This window comes from Giraffa tippelskirchi, chromosome 9 (assembly GCF_054371585.1).
Source record: "Giraffa tippelskirchi isolate mGirTip1 chromosome 9, T2T-mGirTip1v1.2.pri, whole genome shotgun sequence".
Taxonomy (NCBI): domain Eukaryota; kingdom Metazoa; phylum Chordata; class Mammalia; order Artiodactyla; family Giraffidae; genus Giraffa; species Giraffa tippelskirchi.
In genome coordinates, this window is record NC_137283.1 from 75079010 (window position 1) to 75102939 (window position 23930).

The following is a 23930-nucleotide window of genomic DNA, read 5'->3' on the forward strand; positions in this document are numbered from 1 at the left end:
TCAGTAGCTGTGGCACAGAGGTTCAGTAGTTGCGGCTTGTGGGGTCTGGAGAGCGGGCTCAGCAGTTAACATGGGCTTAGTTGCTCTGCAGCATGTGGAAACTTCCTGGCCAGGGATAGAACCCTAAACAGAGTATAGACTTATGGAAATACACACATAGTAATTGTTCAGAAAACTTTTGGGGACATGTGACTTGATACGTATAACTGTAAGCAATACTAAAATAAATTCCACAAATAATTCAACACATGTTTATTGTGTGCACATTATTGTGGTAGATCCCTTACGAGGTACAAAAATGCATCAGACATGAATCCTGCCCTCCGGGCACTCACAGTCCATCAGAGGATATCAGAAATGTGTATAAGTAACAAGGTAGAAGATCTAGATCTTAGAAGTCCTAGGAGAGGTACAGAAGCAGTGCCATAAGAGTTCACAGGAGAAATTATTTTCTAGCTTGGTAAGTCATGAAAAAGTTTGTGAGGATGAAACATGAGGTGTAACTTGAAGTGAAAGTGTTAGTCGCTCAGCCGTGTCCAACTCTTTGTGACCCCATGGACTGTAGCCCGCCAGGCTCCTCTGTCCACGAATTTTCCAGGCAAGAATGCTAGAGTGGGCAGCCATTTCCTTCTCCAGGGGATCTACCCCACCCAGGGATCAAACCAGCATCTGCTGCATTGCAGGCAGAATCTTTACCATCTGAGCCACCAGGGAAGCCCCATAAGTAAACTCTGGTCGTGAGGCAGGGACTGTCCAGTTCAAGGGCACCAGGACCCTGGCAGGTGCTGAGTGGGCTTTGAGGGACGTACCCAGATTGTCAGGGGACCGCTGTACTCAGCACTGTAACTGAGTACATGTATGTAAGTACAGCGGACACTCAGAAGGCATGGACTGGAAGAGGGCTGCCTTAAAATTATGATTCCTTCATACTTACTGATTTGCATTTTCTTCTTACAGATTAAAAAACAAACAAAAGCACCACTATGACTTGGTATCCTTCTTAGAGTAACTGAAACATTTACCCTAACATTTTTAAGTATGCAATTTTTGGTTAGGTTTCATATATTACTCTAGTATTTAGAGTTATCAGAACTAGGGGAAAATGGTTAAAAAAAGTAAGTTTTTGTTTTTTGGCTTTGAATATTATGATTTTAGAAGAAATATTAGTCTAATATATTGAATTTATGCTTTAAACATATAGAATTTTCAAACCTACACTTGTGGTATTTTATTTTCCATCAAGATTTTACAGTTTGGAATGCAGAACTGTGTATATGAATTTTATTTCCTCTAGAGGGTACTAAGATGGAGCTGAGTGTTATGGATTTTATATACATATATGCACCTATGTATAGGTGTATATATGTACATGTATATGTATATATGCACACATGCATATATGTGTGTGTTTGTAGATAATAGAGAAAGTTAGAGAAAGTGCTAAATATTATTCCTGTCACCAGAAAGTCACCTGACAAATTTAATAAGCATTAAATATTACAGTTACATTATAATTAGCATCAGTTTACTTTATTTTAAAAAACAGTCCTTTGTTATGTTATACTCTTTTTAGCATAATGATGCCACTTTATTTTTAAAATCTGATTAAAAATATACTTCTCACACCTGGAGCACAGGAAGGGTGTCTGACAGGAGCTGGGTTTTAAGGCTCGGCTCAGAGGCGTGCCTGAGATTGAAGCACCTTGGCGTCTGCCTCGTGGCCCGTGGGCTGGGGTTTCCCTTGGACACTGGTAGCGGGAGCCCACCACAGACGACCACGCAGTGCAGGCTTAACCAGCAAGCTAATCTAAATCACCATCCGAGAAGTTTTGAAGCCCCCAATCTCCTCCGCACTCCCTTTACTTTTCCCTCAGACTGTAAAGCACAGTCTCATCATCCCCTGAAAGGATGAGGAAATTGCCAGAATCCTCCCCAGCCCAGGGCTCGCAGGTTCCTCTGGAGCCGCTTTGCAGGGTGCGGACATCACCGTGCAGCTCCAACGCCAGACCGAACACCAGGGAGCCTTCTGCCGGTGGCCATCTCGGACTCTTCCCATCGGATAAATCATCTGCCGAGCACATCCACCCCCCCCCTCCTTCTGCTAGAGGATGTACAGTACGAGGTTTTTCAAAACGCCGAGTGAAGTTCATCTTCCCATATGTTATGAAGAACAGTAGTACAAGTAGTTTCTTTTGTGGAACATGCAGCGAACTTCATTATTTATAACAAACATTGTCTCTGCATTACTCTTTTGTGTGGTAACTTACTGTTTTCTACTAGCAGTTGTCTTTTTTTTTTTGCCACGAGATAGAAAAAACATGATATTTATGTAAGAGTATGATGCCAGCAGATTTCTGACAAGCCCCATTTACATGGTACATTGTTCCAAAGGGTGTTTGAGTAGAAAATACAGAAGCATTATACAAACCTACTATTACATTGGAGAAATCATTAGCCTCAAAGGAGTAATAACGGTATGCTATTAAAACCATGAATACATTTTCAGTATCTGTAATGAAAAAAAAACTTTATAAATATGTAAATTTCTGTTCAACAAATCCAAAATAAAATGCACTAAAAAACTGATATGTAGACAAAAGTTTATTTACACCATACAACATTTTAAATATTTTATACACAGCTGCAGCAGAGAAAGCTACTCAGAGCTTTCTAGAGAAAACTGCAATAATAAAGATGTGAAATATATTATTCATATAAAAGTGAGATTATTACTTTATTGCATTTAAAGCAATGAAGAATGTAGCTCAACAAACATTCATTTAATGACAAAAACTTTGCTTTTATATTATAAAGTAAAAAGTGTAGTAATGGCCAAACAGACTGTTATAAACTTTAAAAACTGCGTAAATATATACATTGTGCTTCATGGTGAAGTTTTTTGAAAACTAAACCATATGAAGCGGTTACAACATGAATCGTTGCTTGAGGTTTATCTATAAAGATTACCTTACAAATCCATTCCACGGGTACTTACAACACAGGGTGGTCGGGACTGTACACCTGGGCCTCTCTCCACTCGCCTGACTAGGGAGACGTTACCGAAGCAAACACCACTGACATTTGGCACGTGGAGGTGCTGACACAGGAGAGTCGCGTTGTCTGGAGAGAAATGTCAGGCTTCCCAAGTCTTAAGCGTCAGTGCAAACACATTTTGTCTCCACCGCAGTCCATTCTGATTCTGTTAAACTTCTGTTTGAAAGTCCCCCTCTTGCACGTCCAGAGGCAAACTCAGACATTTCTCCCACTCTGCGGGTCTCAGTTCCAAAGCATCTTTTGCCTCTGTGTCTAAGACATTGATTGTGGTGTAATGTTGGTATTCACTGGGGTTTTTGAAAGTGTCCCATGGATTCTTGTTTGGTGCTGGGTTTTCCTGTCAGGAAGAGAGGGGAAGGGGATCATTTATTTGATGACTAGGATGGCCGCTTGTTGAAATTTCCAGGAAGAGAGCCTGTTTTAAGCTTAATCCAGTTTATGTGATTCAGAGATGATTGGAAATTGTGGCCAGCTGCAGGAAATGGTTTTGATTTCAGTTTTCTTTCACTGAACAAACTGATGAACACCTTCGAGTTCCCCTAAAATGTTCCCGCAATCAAAGGAAGTGAATAGTAATATAGCAGGCAACATAGATAATGTTTTGTTTGAGAGCATCTTGTGAAGTGTCAGGATGGCTATAGGCTCAGGTAGGAAGGAGCACTAAGTTACCACTAACATAATATGTAGAACACTTACATATTTTGGCAGAATCTTTGGTGTGATTAAAAAAATTGAGGCTATGTCATAGGGAATGTTGTGTAATATTAACAACTATAACCCAAACTAGCCTTATTTTATAAAATAAAATTTTAGATCCCTATCTTTGCTTAGTTTTTCTTTAAGAAATTACCCTTTTTAGAATATGAAAATGCTATGTGTGATCTATTTTTTTCTGCTGTATATTCTTCATAATTTCCTATATACTTGTATGACACACTACCAAAAATTCTTTCAAAGAGCACAGCTTTTTGGAAAACATATCCAGCAATATAAGGGTTTTTAAAAAAATGTCTACAAGCCATTTCTTCTGAAGTTTCATCGTCCACACCCTCTAATTACCTAAGATTTAAGATCTGCCTAATTATAACTCCGCCAAGAACTTCAATGTTGTAGGTGCTTGAGAAATGTATGAACAGACGTCATTTGTGGTTTTTATATCCTGATATTGGCTAGAAGTTAGCAGTAAAATTGCTCTATTTTAAATCTTTCTATAAAATGAGGGGCTTTGCATAGGATTTACTAAGCTGAGTAACATCAAAGACAAGAAGAGAATCATGACTGAAATCTCCTTAGGAAGAAAAAAATAGTTCAAGGTTGTTGAATGTGTTCTTTACCCCTCCACACACACATTCTGGCCTTCAACTAACTATGATCAATTAGCAGGGGGAATAGAAAACAGGTACTTGAATAACTGTTTGGATTCCACTCAGTAGCTTAAACATCATTCTCTAGTATAGACAGTCAAAAGGCACAGCTTATAGATATATTTATAACTAGATTCTTTTTTCTTTTTTTTAAATTGATTTATTTTTAACTGGAGCATAATTGCTTTACAATATTGTGTTGGTTTCTGCCATACATCAACATGAATCAGCCAGAGGTATACTTATGTCTCCTCCCTCTTAAACCTCCTTCTCGAACCTCACACTCCATCCCATCCCTCCAGGTCATCATGGAGCACCAGTCTGAGCTCCTTGCATCATACAGCAAATTCCCACTGGCCATCTATTTTATATATGGTAATGTGTATATTTCCATGGTACTCTCTCAGTTCATCTCACCTTCCCCTTCCCCCACTGTGCCCACGAGTCTGTTCTCTATATTTGCCTCTCCATTGCTGCCCAGCAAATAGGTTCATCAGTACCATCTTTCTAGATTCCATATATATGTGTATAAGTTAGAAATTACATTATTAAAATTCTCAATGCATTAGCCGTTTTCAGAACTTGTTAGCCTTAATCATCAGAACATACAAGAAAAAAATAGCTAATAGTAAAGATCTAATAAAAAGTAAAACTTTAAGGCATGTACAGGGGGTTAATTCCGATTTAGTCTAATACCCTAAAATCTCATGAATTACAGTCCTGGAACTGTCCCCTTCTCTCTCTCTTTTCTTTCCCTCTCTCCCTCTTTGCTTCCTTTCAACCCATGTTTATTTATCAACTGCTCTATGCTGGCATCATATTAGGTGCTCAGGAGAGAAACGTGGTACATCACATAGAGCAAAGCACGTGGTCCACGAGGGAACACAGATTTAGCGCTCAGGACACACGGGTCCAAATTCCAGTTGCTCCATTCCACATGAATGTGACCTGGAACAACCAACTCCATTTCTCTGAACCTCAGCTTTAATATTTGCAAAACAGGTATGCCTTGTTTTTTGGGTCAAAGGACTTGGCAAAAGGTGCAGCTCATTACCTACTTTATGGGCTGAAAAGATAAAAAAATATGTGGAGAAGATGAGCATAATATTTGATTTCAATAAATACTCACTAGATAGTAATTATACTTGTTATAAAGGTGTCGATAGTTAAGTGCAGGTATAAAATATATAGATATAAACACGCCTGCAATCCAGAAAAAGTGCTGTGGGAGTTTGGAGGAGGGCTGAAATACGGCTTCCTTTTGTGGAAAGCACAGAGAACTTTTTGAGGAACGTGGCATTAGGGCTGGCAGAGAAGAATGTGCTTTGTCAGGAAGACATATGAGTGGCTGGAGGTCAGGTGGCTGGAAAGGTATGTGTACTAAGTTCAAATCCAGACAGCGTAGAAATGGGGCCTCTCAGAACACAGATCAACTTATTTCAGTTGGAGTGAAAAAGAATATTAGAAAAAAAAAAGCCAAGATGACTGAAAGCCAGATCATAAGAGGCTTTGTCTGTCAGGCTACTTCTCAATTTGGAATTTATTTTGTAGCCAATGAGGAATGGTTGGACCTTCGGGGGCATGAGAGGGATCAGAACCATCAGTCATCAATGGAAGGGTTCAAGGGCAGAAATTCTGCTGAATCAAGCCATGGAGTGGATTTATCCATCTTGGAGGAAGGCTGTCTCAAGGAGCTTTCAGGAAATCCTAAGCTTGACAGAAAGCTAATTAGCTCAATCATAAAAGAAGTCAAGATACGTAAAGTGCTAGTTTATTTGCTTTAAAAATGACTTCCACAAATATTGTATATTAATGCATACATGTGGAATCTAGAAAAACAGTATAGATGATCTTATTTGCAAAGCAGAAAAAGAGACGGAAATGTAGAGAACAAACATATGAATGCCATAGGGGAAGGGAGGATGGGAAGAACTGGGAGATTAGAAGTGACATATATACACTATTGATATTAAGTATAAAATAACTAGTGAGAGCCTACTCTATAGGACAGGGGTCTCTACTCAGTGCTCTGTGGTGACCTACATGGGAAGGAAATCTAAAAAAGAGGGGATAGGTACATATATGTGTGTGCGTTTGTGTGGATGTGTGAGCATAGCTGATTCACTTTTCTGTACAGCAGAAACTAACAACATTGTAAAGCAACCATACTCTAATAAATATAATTAAATGTTTCATCGTGTTTAGAATAAGTGTGATTTTCCTTTTATATTTTAAAGATCCAGCACTGCGGATACAGGAAATAAAAAGGCTAATTTTCAACTTTGTCAGGATGTCTTGTTTCTAATTTCAAAGAGTATTATTGCCAGTACATGGCTGATTGAATTTCTGAGTAGGTAATAAATTAATGAATGAGGTTCATCTCCTCTGGCATCCTACAGCACTCCCTGCTGAGCTGCGGTTCTCACCACGGCTCACAAGCATGTGGACACGCTTGAGTGGAGAAGGACCACCACGGCCAGCAAGGAGGGCAGGAAGCCGGAAGCAGGGGATAGCGCGCTTGGGCCACCCATCTTCTTCTGTGGTCGGCGGGTGATGGCCTGTCATGGAGAGACTGTGACCTGCTCCATGGTCCAAGGGACGATCAGCCTGGAACAGCCTATGGGGGTCACTGAATTGAACAGGGAGAGCCACCTGGGCCAGGAAAGGCTTCAGTGGAGGCCTGAATCTTGATACAAAGTTCAGAGTTAGAAGAAGTTCCTGAATTGAGGCAGCTGTATCACGTTTGTTTGTTTGTTTTTGAGCTCAAGTGTAGAATGGAGATGTACTTAAACTGAAGCACGTGTGATAAAGGCCTAATAAATTATAAACTCAATATAAGCCAACATGCACGAGGCTTCCAAAAATGCTAATGTGGTCTTAGGCTGTATAAATAGAAAGAGAACATTCATGGAACATGAGAATTCAGAGCCACCCGAAACATGCCTGTTTGTTTTCCCAAATGTCTCGCCAGGGCAGACAGGCTGTGGGTAAGTCCCTTCCGCCTCCATCCTGCCCTCTTTTTCCCCCTTCACTTATCTTTTCTTCCCTCCCTCTTCTTTCTTTCCTTCTTCCAACCTTTTTTCTGGAGGAAAACTGAAAGACCCCTATGCTTATTCTATATGATGATGGGGCTGTTAACTACACCTATTCCTTGTAGGAGATTCAGGTGCTGTCCTGCCTAGAGGCAGGGAGATGGATTGAGTGATCTTCTGGTTTCCCTTTTATTCCCCAGATTCTACATAATTACAGTCATTTGCATTGAAAGGCAGGTGTTGTGAGTTAGTAGCCAGAAAAAAAAAAAGGAAACAGACTTTATTGAGGTTTGTGTTTTGAAAATCTCTTTCTCCACCCAATTAGGCACTGTTTCATTAGCAACATGCCACTGTGAATTATAGGATAATAAACTCGCTCACATGTTCCTTACTAATCAAAACGGAATAAGGATTTTTCTTCCTCTGTTAACATGTATTTAGGACAATAGTGAAGCAGCAATGACAACTGTCCTCCCCACTCCTAACCTCCCAAATGATAAATATTTATAAATCTTTTCTAGAAAAGGCAGGCTGCTGCAGAGAGGCGCTGTAATTAGGATGCTATTTTGGTTGTCAGGAAACTGAGATACAGATATTTGTGCCATTAATGATTTAATACCCAGACCATACAAGGGGAAATTACAATCATATTATAGCAGTCAGCCAGCTGTATCTGTTGCATAAGTCTTTCGAATTTGTAAGCATAACCTTCTCCTTTTAAAAAGAAAACAAGAAGTTTCTTCAATTCATTTCAATGTTAGGTTTCAGGATTTCAGAATGAGTAGCTAATGAGTTTAGAGCTAATCTCAATGGTGCAATTTTCAGTTTCCTGCGAACTAAAAATTGACAGTTTAATATTTGGTGGTGTGGGGGGTGGGTAGATGAGAAAGAATCACTCACTGCATACAGTGCTTTCTGTATGCTTCGCACTGATGATTCCACATAATGCATGATTCTTGCTGTATGGAGGAAAATAGATTGATATACACAAACTGTTTAGAGACCAATGACGAGTTAAAGTGTATAGTATTTCTTATAACCTTCATTTAACAAATTCAGATGAAACTATTTGACATGTAAGAAATCAAGAGTGGCCATTTATTGATAACTTACTGTGTATGACCATCATGCTTTTTAGTACTGAGAGAAATGCAAGCAAAACACAAAGACACATACATTCTTCCTCTTGTTCAGTCAGTGGCATTTGAAAGCCAGGACTAAGACTCACACATGTATGAAAGAATTACTAGCATGAGAAGGTGACCAGAAACACCTCAGATGATGGGTATTTCAGAACACCAGAGGCTGGGAGGAGGAGGGCCGGCCAGGGTCTGCAAATGTGTGAAGCTGAGAAAAAGTGCCATACTTGGAGTGGTCAGAGGGCGAGCCATGCCAGCTCTAATTCTCAGAGCTGAATCAGGGAATTAGCTAGTGGCTGGTAAGGCCCCTCCCGCTTTGGCAAGTGTGAAGATCCAAGGGTCACACGATCAGACGACTTTCTATGCTCAGTTTAGGAGAAAACTGAGCTTCAGAAACTGAACTGGGTGACTTGCCCAAGCTCAGATAGTTCTTGGCTGAGCCTTCTACTACAGGTCTTCCTCAACTTGCCATGGATGCATATCCCATGAATCTCATCATAGTTTTGAAAATAACATAAGCTCAACGTGCATTCAATACACCTAATCTACTGACCATCATAGCTTAGCCAGGCTTTGTTCTTGTTCAGTCACTAAGTCATATCCAACTCCTTGCGTGCCCAGGGACTGCAGCACACTAGGCTTCCCTGTCCTTCACCATCTCATGTAATTTATGGAATACCACACTGAGAGTGAAAAACTGGGTGGCTGTGTGGGTAGAGAATGGTTGTCAATGTGTGGCTGTTCATCCTGGTCTCAGGGCTGACTGGGAGCTGCGGATCTCTGTCCCTGCCCAGCATCGTGGAAGAATACTGGACCACAAATCACTAGCCAAGGAACACACCAAAATTCAAACTTTAAAGTGTGGCTTCTTCTGAATGCACATTGCTTTTGCACTATCGTAAAACACACCAAAATTCAAACTTTAAAGTGTGGCTTCTTCTGAATGCACATTGCTTTTGCACTATCGTAAAACTGAAACATCTTGTTGAACCATCATACCGATTTCTAGACCCATGATCCAGTGTTCTCACAAATAATGACACAGCCTTCTCTGGAGCTCTGACTGTGCCATGCCCATAGTAGTTGCCAAATATCATTTTATTTGATTAAGTCCTATGCTGGGATTCTAGTTAGAAGGACTGAGTGAAGAGAGTGATCAAAATCAACAATCAAAGCCCCCAGTGTTGATGTGTATCCTGAAACTCTGGGGGGGAGACCTACCTCTCGAGTTTCAGATAATAACTCTCTCTCTACAGATAGGTGTGCTTATTATCTATATGTTATATACTTATAAGACATCTTATTTATATTACATAGGTTATACACATTACATGTTATGACCTTAAAATGCCAGGCATTCAAATAAAAATATTTAATCAACTCTTTGGAAATTTGAATTAACTGGCTTTTAGCTCTGATTATAAAAGGGCCAGGTGAATCCAGCACATTTATTTTTTTATAGATAACTCATTCCAATTAGACCTTATACTTGAGAACACTTGAAATATGAACAAAAAACTCTAAAATTCTGTTATTCCTAATTTGCCTCTGAGTACAATTCAAAGCACCATTGGGGGATTTTTTTTTTCAGTTTTCCATTCTTGTGTTCCCAGGACAGCATCAGCACCAATGAAGCAACGGACACTCACCAGACTGCTTGTATTTGGTATATCCCGAAATCTGTCCAAAGTTTGAAATTTCTGATTGAGTTCCTGAAACAGTTCCATGTGCCTCTTCCTTGTATGCATAACCTTCTGCAAAAGAAAGTAAGATGGCTCACATTTCTAATCTGATTCATGCATTAACAACAGAGATTTAATATTTTACTACACTAATAAGGGAAATCAAGTTTTGCAGGTACTAGGAGGTCCCAGGAGATGCCACAAAGGCAAATGAGCTGCACCAAGCCCTTGTCTCATAGTCAGCACTTCTAGAACATGAAGAATTGGCTTTTTCTTCCACTTACAAGATTAGCAAAAGATAGTTTTCTCTTGTGGGTGAATAAAAATGTAGCAGTCATTTCTGTGTAAGATTTTCATCATTTAAAGTTAAAGCTGTTTTACAAAAATTGCTATAATATAAAGAATGTTTAAAAATTTCAGATTGTAAAGCACCAGAGTCTTTCAGTGTTTGTCATGGGAAATATTACTTTTTATGTTTTATTTCTATGAACACTAAAATCTTGGCTGGCTCTACTAAAGAGGGAGCAAAGTCCCAGGCTATGCCAATTAAGGCTAACTCAAAGCAATAAAGTGTCTGAAATATAATGTTAGAACTAAAAATCTTACACTTTTCCTGTGAATAATGATTGAGCTTCACAGAAGGAAAATCTGACCCAGAAGTTTCATATATTTGTTTACAAAATGATACAGAACCTTAACAATTAGAATTCAGAGCATAAATTGTGTGGGTGATGAGCTTCTAAAACCACAGACACAAATACATTAATATTCTTCATCCCTGATTATACCCTTTCTTCCAACTTCATTACAACTCAACAAATAGAGTCAGAAATAAAAATGACCTTGGGGTAAGTATCATGAGCTGAATCTTTTTCTATTACAGAGCATTTAAAAGAGTACTAACAAAGGAGGGTTAGGTAAAAAATCCCCTGCATTTATAAGTGTTATTTTAAAGGAGAAAATACCTTCCTCAATTGTGATATTTAAAAGCTAAAAATATCAAAGTTTTGGTGGTTCTCCAAGATTATGCCTTCATGTTTATGTAAGATTTTATAGTCTTTTTAAGCATGGGCTTCATAACTCACCATTTGCTCTTGCAGATTGCATAGGTATACCATATTCATGTCTGAGCTATGATTTGAACATTTGGTCTATTGTTTTAATTACCAAATATTTTCAAAAGTAAGAATTTGTTTTGAAAAAGAAATGCAACTTTGGGGAAAGATTTGTAATGCCCAACTTTGTTCTCAAAAGACACGTGTAGAAAACTTTATCTCCTGGAGAACAAAAAAGGCAAAAGAAAAATGCAAATGCTATCTTTAACACTTTAAAAAGGCTTGTTCTCTCTTATGCCAACTGTAATTTCCTATATTTAATGAGTCTGTGTTTAGGCAATGCTTTGTTTAGCTAATTCTTCTGTTTTCACTCGCCTACTTTAATATGAGAGAATTCTGCCGTTTTAAGTGTTGTTCTACTGGATTATTTCCACCTTGGCTCCTCTGAGCTCTAGGAGTTTGCTGCTGATGAATCAGGTGGGGAGGATGGGAACATGGCATCATCACTCATGGAAGGAGCACAGACACAGCATGAAGCTGCAGGGTGATTAACTTCTCTTCAGTTTTGGGGAGAATACAAGAAACAGATCTGCAGGATTTACAGAGAAACACTGGGCATACACAACTTGACTAGTGATGGCTGATGCAGATTGCTGTGAGGGGAGGATTTGCAAAAGCAATGCAATGGAGGGATTTTGAGGACCAAGTAGCTGGCAAACAATGCATTACATTCTATCCTGAGGGAGGTAAATATTCCCAGGCAGCATCTGGTCCTAAGACACTGTCTAACATATGGATCTGAGTTACAATGAGTGCTTAAAAAAAACAAAACAAAACTATAGTTGTCAGTATATTGACTCCGGCTTGAACTACCATATAGTGTTTTTCATGATAATGAATCTTACCACATAGGTATTTTGTGTCAGGGTGCAGTAGGAGTGATGTCATAGTACCGACGTTACTCTAAAGAGATTTCATTCTGTCAGCTAATACATATTCATGACATCACATATTGAGCTAGACAATGGAGTAACAATACTGTGCAAAATCTGGTAGAGTCGCTGCCCTTTTATAGCTTGAACTATAATGGAGGACACACTTCAATCACATAGGTTAATTAGACTATGGTGAGGAAAAACAAGACATGCTGTTATAGGAGTAAGTGATTGGGGAATTTGCTAAGAGAAATCCAAGTGACTCAGATTCCAAAATCTTTACATATTTAAAAAATTTTTTTTTTTAATTTGGCCATGCTACATGGCACGTGGCACTTAGTTTCCTGAGCAGGGATTGAAGCCACATCCTCTGCATTGCAAGCACAGAGTCTTAACCACTGGACGGCCAGGGAAGTTCTACATATTCATTGTTAGGTTGCAAATTCTCAAATCAGTTATTCCTGCATTGTTTGTTTTCTTTCTTTTGTCTTATAAAAGGCAGAGAATTCCTACTGCAATTTTTCATCTTATGCCCCAACCCCCTTTCCTCAGGGAGATCATTCCTTGCTGAGGAGGACTCATTCTTTTCTAGGATGGTTGATGTTATTGGTACCACTCGCCCGCTCTAAGGTGGCCCTGTGCTGAGTTGGTCTGGGCTGTCTCTCCACTCAGGTTTTATCTCATGAGAGGGGTCTGACTTTGTATTGGGAAACTGTCAATCAAAGTCCTGACCATCCCCTGCCAAGAGGTGAATTTTTACATATACTTCCAACAAAGTTCTCTTTTTGTCTGTCAGTCAAAGTCACTCTGTCTCTTGCAACCAGATATCTCTAATGGATAAAGCATGTTTAATAAAGCCAAATGTCAAATATATCCCATGGAAATGAGGATACATTAACTGATTGGAGTTTTTAAATCATGCTTTGACTGAATGAGCAGCACCTTATTCTGAACCGGGTGGATTTTGAGGAGTTGGATTGTTAAGACATTCTTAGACATGTATATGGTGGGCACCAATCTGATGTAACCGAAGAGTAGTTTATGATGTTCTCTATAAGTTCATAAAAGCTACTCTGAACAATAAAGCTCAAGCACCCTGAAATGAATATAAAATCCAATGAAAAATTTAGGTGCTGAAATCTGGGCCCCTTCCTACCTAGAAACATAACTGCAAAAACATCGTCAAGCCAGATCATCAGCCTAGTTTGAAACTGCCACCTTGTCACAGCCTGAAATCACCATAGCAACGATGGCCTGCTGGTTCCAAGAAGAGTACCACATTACGGTTGCCAAGGGACAGCTCGTGTGTCGGTCACAGTCTCAGTGTGACCCTCCAGGCATGATTGTCTTGTTCAAAGACTCAAGGACGTCTTTCCACTTTTTCAGTGGGGAAAGATCCATTGACAGTAAAGCCAGCATCACAGTGAATACTGGACGGTGTCTAACCCAGGGATGTTCTGGGATAAAAACTTAAGCTGCAGTTTTAGTTGTCACAGGTGATAAGGGATTCACCTTATTTGCCTAAATATTTAATTATTTGAAGCAGTTATACCTTTGATGATTTTAATTACCTAATTAGAAAGTTTCATACTTATAAATCTTACTGATCCATTTTGACGGCTCTTTCTGAATTTTGCTTTTTTGCTGTTGTTCTTGGGGTTTTTTGTTTTTTTCTTTCTGGACTTTTACTGACCTGAGGGTTTATCCATTTACCTTCTTCATTCTTTTGTGAACCAAACATCTCGTGTCACAAAGAAATTAAATTCTGTGACAAAATTGCAACTTAAATAAGTGGATTATTTAAATAGTCAAATATATTCTAATTGGCAACACCACATAAAAATCAGTTCCTTCAGTTATAATGCCTGTCAAATATTACAGGCATCTTTTGCAATAAAGACAAATACTAGACAAAGCTCGCTTTCACTTAGATTATTATCACTCAGCCTTTTTGCAAAGCTGTGCTAATATCCCATTCTAAAGGGACCAGCCACCTAACTGCACAAATGTAGTGTCTCCCGAATAGCTTTTTTAATAGGACTTTTATCCTTCATTTATATCTTTATAACTCAAGTAAGGCAGTCTTTATGGCCTTTTAATTGTTGAAATTAGGGGGGAACTGATATGCTGTCAAGCACTTTCATGAAATTTCAGATATTTGAGAAAAATTAGAATGTAAACAAACTTCATGTCTTGAGGTCCTACTATATTCCAGACGATGTCCTTGATTAAATACTTGTCAAATCTAGTAGTTTTAGATCTGGACAAGCTTGGATTTGGATCTTAGTTCCATGGCTTTCCAGTTGTACAGTAAGAGACAAAAAACTCACATCTCCTTTACCCAGAGTTTCAGTTGTCAGAATAACCTTGTAAGATTGCTTTGAAGATTTAAAAAGGGCTCTAAATCACTTATCACTGGAGCACACAGATAAGAGCCACTTAAGAAACGGTAGCTGTTATTATCTTTCCTAATCCTCACAATAACCCTGCAAGGTAGTGGTCATTATCTCACTTGACTGATTAGGAGATTTAACTTGAGAGGTCAGCAAAGCTTGCAGGGCACACAGGTGGTGGAGAGCTGAATCCATTCTGAATCCACGTGAATCCTCTCTGCATGCTGCTGTCTTAGGTGGACCCATGGATTCAGGGAGCATCCTTTATCAGACCGTCTGAGTCTGTGATGATGCCATCTCATTTTTCAGATGAAAAGGAGATTAAAAAATTCAGAGTGGATGAGAGGGCTTCCGTTGAGAGCTCATGGACTCTGTGGATATCAATCACCCTTCAATGGTCTCATAGCAAGCACTGCAATTTTGGCTTGAAGGCTTTTCTCCTCATCTTGTTCTCTGAACATCTTGTGGGCAGTGACTTTGAATCCCTGACACCCAGCACAGTGCTTGGCATTCAGCGGGTGCTCCACAGACAGGTATGGAATAAATTAAATGAATGACGTGTCATAGATACGTAGGTAGACAGACACAGAAGGCCATCACCAATCTTGCCTTCTCTCCTTCTACTTGAAGGTTTTCTCTTCCAAATTCAGAGTCTAGAATCATAGGGTTGGAGTCTCTTTAGGTTTGAATTAGGTGATAGGTATTATCACTGCATATATTAATTTTTTAGAAATGGAAGGAAATGGTTAGAAAAAGTTGGAGAATCTCCTGACTATAAACTTTAGACTATGGGGCTGGGAAATCGTGTGCTGTTAGGAATTAGACACCACTTGGCCTTATAGAGCTTCCTGCCATTGTCCATATAACTAGTATAAAACTAGGGTTATCTTTCTTCTCGCTGGTTTGCACGTGAGTCTTTAATTCAGCGTGGGCTGTTGAATACTAGTCTGCAGGGGTGTTAAAACTTATGTGAAGGAAACAACACACACCACAGGAATTAAACTTGATCCCCAAAGTCATATTGTGGGAAGGGGATGATTTAGGGACCTTTCTTTGGTCAGAGTCCCAAGGCATCCATAAGACAGAATCTGTTGACTCTTGAAATGCCTGGCATTACAGTGTCAAATATGTTTCTATTTGAATCAATATGTACCCAGGGCTTAAAAGAAACCAGACAAAGGGTCTGAAAAAAATGAATGAGGTGTGTATATATATATACACATATATATATACACATACATACATATATATATGAGTGACAGTTGCTGTCACTCAGAGTATACTTGGCTATAGATAAATAATTTTGCAACAGTAGTTTAAATTTAGTAAGCTAGAGGAGACGGATATAGCCAAGTTTTCAGTGAGCAAACTTTTCCTCCCAAAATATACTGATTGCGTAACAGAAGGCACATATGGCTGGGGGTTGGGTCAAAGCATGAAGGGGTCTTTTGTGAGTAAGACATTTGTAAGAAATTGTATGCTTTGAATTTAGAAATTAATATAAACATTTTCTTTTATATCACAGCTTAGTTGTGTTCATAAATGATATAAAATTAGTATAAAATAATATTTTATCTTACTTGACTATGTTCCCCCAAATCTTCCAATAAAATCAAGTGCCCACAAAGACAGGTTGCAATTACCCTGGGTCTGGGTGTCTTGTGCCCTCTGCCAAGTGGGAGAAGCGTGAATTGACTGGGTGTGGGGGCTGACCAGGAACTTCAAAGGAACATTCTACGGGGTGTTTAAGAGGCTGCATGGTTCCCATGGAAGAATGTGACAAGGTTTATCCCCACATTTTTGCAAGAGAAGATACAAAAAAGACAACACCTCTCTCTATATATTTTTAACATGGAAATGATAAAAATATATATTATAGTTTCAGGAAGGAAGTTTGTAATTGTATTCCTAACAATTCTTTGGGCTTTGTCCTCAATCCAAGACAGTTTAAACCACCTGCCAAATATTTTTAATTTCACATCATATGAGGCACCTTAATCCCCCAAGTATTAAAATGCAACTCATCCTAGCTAGACGTCTCCTTGGCTCCCCTGGATCTGTTTGGAGTGCTAGCAGAAGCTGAGGCTCAGACCTGCAGAGCTGTCTTTCTTTGGCTTCCCTGCCCCATGACCTTGATTCTTCACGTCTTTTTATCCTACCACCTCTGCTCTCCTGGGCTGCCCTGGTGGCTCAGAGGGCAAAGCATCTGTCTGCAACGTGGGAGACCCGGGTTCCATCCCTGGCTCGGGAAGATCCCCTGGAGAAGGAAATGGCAACCCACTCCAGTACTCTTGCCTGGAAAATTCCATGGACGGAGGAGCCTGGTAATCTACAGTCCATGGAATCGCAAACGGTTGCACACGACCGAGCAGCTTCACTTCTGCTTTCCTATCACCTCTAGGAAGTGGATGCTCATTTCCTCTTTCCTAGACTAGTCACTCCCTACTTTATATTTCAACTTCCTCCCTCACCACACTGCCATCTCTCCTTCCTATTACTGCCATATTCATCTTTCCATAGCCTAGATCAGAGCTAAATAATTTCTCATTAAAAGTAAACAAAACAAAATACCACAGAAAAGACAGCAGCTTTTAGTAACAAATTAGGTAAAAATTGTTCCTAAGGTATACAAGCCCTTCACTATATGGTTTATAAATCGCCTTCTCTGTCTGTTCTTGTCTTCCATACACTCCAGGTTAGTTAATTTTGACTTGCTTCTTGCTCACTAAACATGCAAGGGCAACCTCCATGCATTTTCCTCCTCTGGGGATTTCTATCTGACATTACTAGCTCCTCGAATTATATATGATGTGGATATCTTTGAAGTCTAATGTGGCTATCTTTGAGGTGTTACCTCCATTGTGGTCCCTTTTCTATACTGCTCTCTGCTCCAACTCAGATAAGGTGTTTGACCATGTTTTATTAAAGCGGATCAGATTAAAAATTCAAATTTTCATCATTCACTTAACAAACACTTATTGGAAGGTTATGTATTGTACCACCTCTCTGCTTAGAGTTGGGAACACAAATTCAATAGACAGTTTGGTCACAAAACATAGGGTCAACACTACAGTAATTTCTGTATACTTTCTAGAAAGTGAGAATCTATATTCCACAATTTTATGACCAGTTAACTTGCTGTGTTCTTTGCTCAATGCTGTCTTGGAGATTGGCGCTATGAAACGGCTCCTCCCATGTATGACACTTACCCACAAGGTTTTTTGGATATGTGAGTTAAGAGAATGCTGTTATCATGTGTGGATTCTGGGGAGTGAGTGAGGCCTTCACCTGAAGGGAAGATGCTTTTAGGCATCCAGGAGGCAAAGTTTGTCTGGCAGTGGTTTAAATGTCTGAGGTGGCCATTGTGTGGTAAAACTAGCAGGCTCAGATGGGTGTTATCGGAAAGTTTGACATCAACATGTTTAATTTATCCAGCCTGAATTAAAACAGGGAGGAGAAAACTTGGACTCATCCTCAAGGACTATCCTTAGAGAACAGAGAGATTGTATTAAAATTCATCAGCATTTAAATGTAGCAATAATTTCTCTGAACACAGTCCATGAAACATCTGTTATGAGATTGTAGTTGCACATATACTAAGGGGAGTAGTATTAAACCATTCAAATCATACATCAAAGACATTTTCTGGCAAAACTTGACACCAGTAGAAGTCATGCAAGAACCTAAGTAATTAAAGAGCACAAGAAAATATCCAGAGTTGCAGTGTTGCAACTTTTTGTTATCTTTTTGTTATCAGCAGATGTTCTGATAATACACTGGTTATATGTTGGAATCCAAAGCACAGGAAGAAAGATCAGCTTAAGGAGTCTGTTACCAGTTGCCACAGAGAAAATTTAAAAAAGAACAGCTTTTCTAATTTTCCAAAGGACATAGACTTCTTTTCATTGCTGGCAATTACATAACTTTAGTTGGTTGCACTGAGGCTTAATTTTAGATCTAGATTTTTACTATATTTTATCAGTGATGCCTAGTGGGTTAATCTCACTTCTTCCCTTCCCTACTAACATGACAACTAACTGCTTTCAGGAATATGTATATATATATACATATATATATGTGTGTGTGTATATGAATATACACACACACATACATATATCAGGAACATATACATATACTGGATGATCCTCTCTTTTGGCTACCTGAAGAATTAATAGGAAAAAACCCTAAAATATCTGTTCCTTAAAAGGCACTAAAGAATCTAAAAGTGAAGAGTTTTGCTCATTTTCTCTTTGAATTTATAGTCTTGATACTTTTATCTTAAAAATTTAGGCTATAATGAAATATCCGTCCTTTGTCAGGTTAATATTGATGCAATTGAGCCACATCCTTACTAAAATTTGCCATATCATCATTGAGGTCAGATTCATCATCACTATTTTGTATCCTGTACAAATTCTACTAAAATATGTCTTAAATCCAATTCTCCTTCGACTCTATTCAAGGTAAACTCTGGGCTTGCTCACCATTGCAGTGAACAGAAACTAGTGTCTCCCTTTTGATACTTGATATGCTGAGTTACAACATTCATCTACATAAATGAGATGATGGAATTATGAATTTCCATGTTCTGGGAGGCTTCTAAAATTTTAGGATGTCAGCTAAGAGTATTAAGTTCTATGTAGGCATCACAACAGTACAAACATGCTGGAAAAATTGATAATGCTTTATATCCAATTATGTCAGCAGGCTATGAATCATATCCAATTATCAAGACGCATAAGTGCATTTTACGTGATGCTCAAACATCATTAATTTTGTGCTTAGCACAAGCTGCTCAAATGGTATGATTTCAGTAATTTCTAGCATCAGTATTACAGCATCAATATAAATTCAATGCAAATTGGAAAATGAACATCTTCATCTTGTTTCTATCTGTGAAAAAGCGTTTACCAAACAGAGGAGCACATTGAAACAACACTTGCTATTGGAAAAATGAGTCTGTAATGTACTACAGGGAGCCTGAGTCTGGCAAGTCAGTCCCAAGGAAACCTAGCTACCCAGCCAAAGACCCCTCACGACGCTCTTCACATCATCACTGAAGCAGAACAAACATGACCATTTTAAATATGAAAAATATTTAGAATATCAAGAAACCAAAATTCCTACTTCCCAATAAACTGAGGGATTTAAACAAATTGACCAGATTCAACTCTCACCATAAATAGCCCACATGTCTTAGCATTATGAAATGGAATCTTTAATTGTATGTAATATCTCAGTCTCAGCACACATTTAAAGCAATCAGAACTTATATTTTTTCTCTAAAACTAGTTATACATTATGGATTTTAATGAAAAACATGTGACTTCTCGTTTTAATTAAAAAGTGTAGAACTCGTACATAGCTTCACAGAGTAATATGTTTAATTATATACCAATTTCAAATTCAAATAATTAAAATTAAAACAAAAATAATTCTTAGACACTTACCTCAAAGTCAAGGTCTGAATATCGTGATTTTCTTCTCTGTTAGATATTTTTTAAAAAGAAGAAAAACCAGAAAAGTTATATTTAGTATTAAAATAAAAATGATCATTTTCAATAAGATAATCCTGTTTCTTTGTGATATAATTATTTCCTTCACAAAAGAATCTCAACATTTTTATGATCTCAAACTATGCCACCCACATTATTCCATTTTCACTTTGGATTTCCTTTAAAATTGAAGAACACAAATTTATAATATAGTTCTTATCTTGGCCTCAAGTCTAATTTTTTTTCAATACAGAGACATTTTTAAGGGAAAATTCACTTAAAAAGTTCAATCTTGAAGGAGTCTTTAGGCCTACTACACAGCAAAACTACTTTACAGCCACAAAGGATTCAAAGCTGTGGAGGAAAAGCATCCAGTCATCTCAACACTGTCCAGCCATCACCCCTCAACCTTCATTTCTACCAAATTCTACATAACCTGTCTACAGGCCAAAATTCTCTACAGGTCTCATCCACAAATTTCTCCGTATTTGGTAATCTTCCTTGACAGCACAGTCTTTCTCAGGGCTAGGCATGAAAGTATTTGCTCTTATTTTTCTTGCCTGTAGAATCGCCACAGACAGAGGAGCCTGACAGGATGCAGTCCATGGGGTTGCAAAGAGTTGCACACGACTGAGCACAGCACAATAAGACAAGTAACAAACAGTCTATACCCCAGTAGAACACAGGTGTAGACGTAAATACCTCACTATGCCTCAGAATCTGTTAAACACTTCCTGAATCTAGTTACAGATAAATATGTCTTGATAAAATCAGGAAACATGGTTAAAATGAAATTAATGTGATTATTTAATATTGGTATAGGGCATGTATTCTTCACATCTTCTCTAAAGCATTCACTGAATTCTTAGAATTATTAGGTATAGAAGGAGCTATCTGATAAATAGAAAAAGTATCCACCAAATTATTGGAGCTCAAAAGTTTCCAATACAGGCTTTTTTTTTTTTTTGAGAAAGTAGGAAAGAAAAACATAGGAAATTAATAAATATTAAAAACATGAACTATCCAGGCAGTAGGGAAAATATATAAAACTTTGGACAAACTTCTTCTGTTTTTTTTTTTTTTTCCTTTCCTCTTCTCCTATCCTAATAGCTACAGTGTGAAGTTCAATAACCTGAGGGAGTCATGTCCAAGATAACGGAGAGATTCTTGTAACTGTTGAATATTAGGAGAGTAAGAAAGGAACTAACACAGTTCATTGGAAAATATGACCAACTTTCTGCAGCCAGAGTTAAAATCGTCCCTGTAGACCCTGAACCTTCCCTGATAACCAACTTTCCAAAGCACGGTGCAGTAAACAGAAGGTGATATACCCAAAGAAAGATGATGTTAAAAAAAAAAAAAAGGTTTACAAGTTCTGAAATAATTTGATTTCGGTGGAGCTGCTTAAGATTGAGAATCAAATCCTTCAGTACGGTCAAAGAGAGGCAGAGAAGGAACTATTTAAGTTCTTTTATTTAACGGAAAGTCGCCCTGCTGAGCCCCCTCTGCTCCGTGTCACCAGTTCTGGTGGCATCCTGGCAGCAGAGGTGTGTGGGGGAAGCTGTGTAACCCAGGCTTCCTTGGCCACCTTCCCGCCCCTGTTACCAGCTGACCGTGATGTAGGAGCCAGCCCTCAGTGCCCTGCATCCTGCTTTGCTGTGAGATGTTAGACCAAATGTCAGGGTATCCCTCCTGTTCTTGGGCACTTTGTGTTCTTGGCACTGTGACTCACCAGGCCACTTTTGTCACTGTACATTAAGCAAATTTCTTTCCTAATACAGCAAAATTCAAGCATGGAAACACTTAGTGTTAAGCAATTACTACAGAACATTAGTCACGCGCTTTGGGTTCCATTTGAAAATTAAATAGTGAGACCTGATGGAAAAGGTTCAATTATCCAGCAAAGAGGCCTGTCCACTGCACGGGTTGAGGGCTTCTCTGTTGCAAAGATCCTAACAGCCATATGCTGCCCTCTTGTTTCTGAATCCAAAGCTGTGTTGCCTAAGAACCGGAGATGCAGAGGGATACATATTGCTGTGGGCGTCAGATTTCAGGACCAAGAGCAAAAGATGCGAACCCAGAGGAGCAGCAGAGAGGGGTTCTCCCTGCGAGAGCAGGTGCCGGTTATGCTGCTGTGAAATATCGAAAAGAAAATGGATGTACGCCCATAAATAAGTTTCTCTCTGTTTCATTTCATTAAAATCACATTATAATGAAAAGGTATAACAGAACTGGCAACTTTGAGGGATTAGGCTAAGAAATGAGCACGTGAAGCAGATTTCAGTTAAATAAGTCCAAAAGATAGTTGGAGGGTTGGGGGGAGGTAGGCTGGAAAATTCAGCAGTGAAGACTTGAAATTAAAGAGTTGAAAAAAAGTGGCAGATTTTTAGAGCCCAACGGTAATAAAATGCCTGTAATATTGACCAAGTGTTTCAACGTTTTAGGAAGTGCTTTCACGTTTGAACATGCTAGCTGGCCTGTGGGTTGGTTAAGAAAGTATTATGTATTTTCCCTGTTCATGAATGAGGGAAACTGAGGACCAGAGGAGTTCAATAAGTCACCTGCTTCACCAGGGTAGTAACTGCATGAGCTAGGATTCTCACTCAGGTCTCTGACTGCAAAACCCTGTGTTTTTTCTCCACTGTTGCCCAGTGACTACCCCATGGTACAAGGTTCATAACCAAGATGGTTCATAACCAAGATGCATGTGACAGTTTGCTGACTGTACCTGGAGCTCAGCAAGAATAACATTATAGGATCAAGTTGATCTCAGGATGACAGCAGGAGGGCTGAGATGCTTTGCAAGCATGAAGCAGAGTCAAGCACATGAACTGTTATGTGTCAATTACATTTTACAAGAGAAAAGTCTGATAACTTAAAATGATTCTAACACGGGATGGTTTATGAACCAAGATGCAACAACACAGTAGCAGAGTTCACTCCAGGATGGGTCTCCCACTGCAACATCAATTTTATCTTAAGGAAGTATTTGCATTGGAAAATCTGTGATGGAATGGAAGGACCAGAATGTTAACTTCTGTTCTTCACTTCCTCATGATAACAACTCACCATCTCTCAGTCTGTTTTGCAGTGTGTTGAAGAGTCTTTCAAAGCACTGAAGTCTGTGGAAACTGTGACTGCCTTACATGCTTATTCAAATATACCTCTGAGCTCTCTGAAGATTATTATAAGGTAAGAAAGTGGTTAGAAACAACTGTTACACGTTTAAAAGATGAGAATCAATGAAGAAAAGTGATCAAGTCAAAACAACTTTTCTGATAAGTTGATAATTGAAGAAATGCTACATATAAATTTCAAATAAGTCAGGATGTGGCTGCATGCATACTCAGTCATGTATGCCTGCCAAACTCCTCTGTTCATGGGATCTTCCAGGCAAGGATACTGGAGTGGGTTCCTATTTCCTACTCCAGGGGATCTTCCCGACCCAGAGCTTGAGAAGTCAGGATGGTGCCAACATATTTTATGAAGATAAAAATACCCCTCTCTCTATAGTCCCAAGTTCCCAAATAGCTTGATACAAATTATCCTTTTTGCCATAGTAGATGATGTTTCTTCTATGCTCTTTCCTTTTCTTAACTTCCCACTTAGAACTCATCCAAACTTGTATTCTGTCCTCAATATTCCATTAAAATTCTTATTGAGGTCTCAGAAGAGATCCTTCTGGTCCATTTCCAAGGTTATTTTTCTCTCCTCATCTTACTGGACTCTCAGAAGCTTTTGAGAGTTAATCACTTCCTCATTAAAGCACTCATCTGTCTCA

The 23930-nt window shown here is 38.8% G+C and overlaps 1 protein-coding gene across 1 annotated transcript in view; it reads right to left on the bottom strand.

The window, feature by feature from the left end:
- Positions 1-2583: 2583 nt before the first annotated feature.
- The window catches only part of ADGRB3 (adhesion G protein-coupled receptor B3), an 822367-nt gene continuing 801020 nt past the window's right edge, over positions 2584-23930 (bottom strand). The window contains exons 30-32 of the mRNA XM_081530065.1: positions 20105-20140; positions 10239-10343; positions 2584-3391 (exon numbers count right to left, since the gene is read on the bottom strand). Of these exons, the coding sequence (XP_081386191.1) occupies positions 3203-3391; positions 10239-10343; positions 20105-20140 (330 nt within the window). The 3' untranslated portion in view covers positions 2584-3202. The remainder of the gene's footprint in view (positions 3392-10238; positions 10344-20104; positions 20141-23930) is intronic.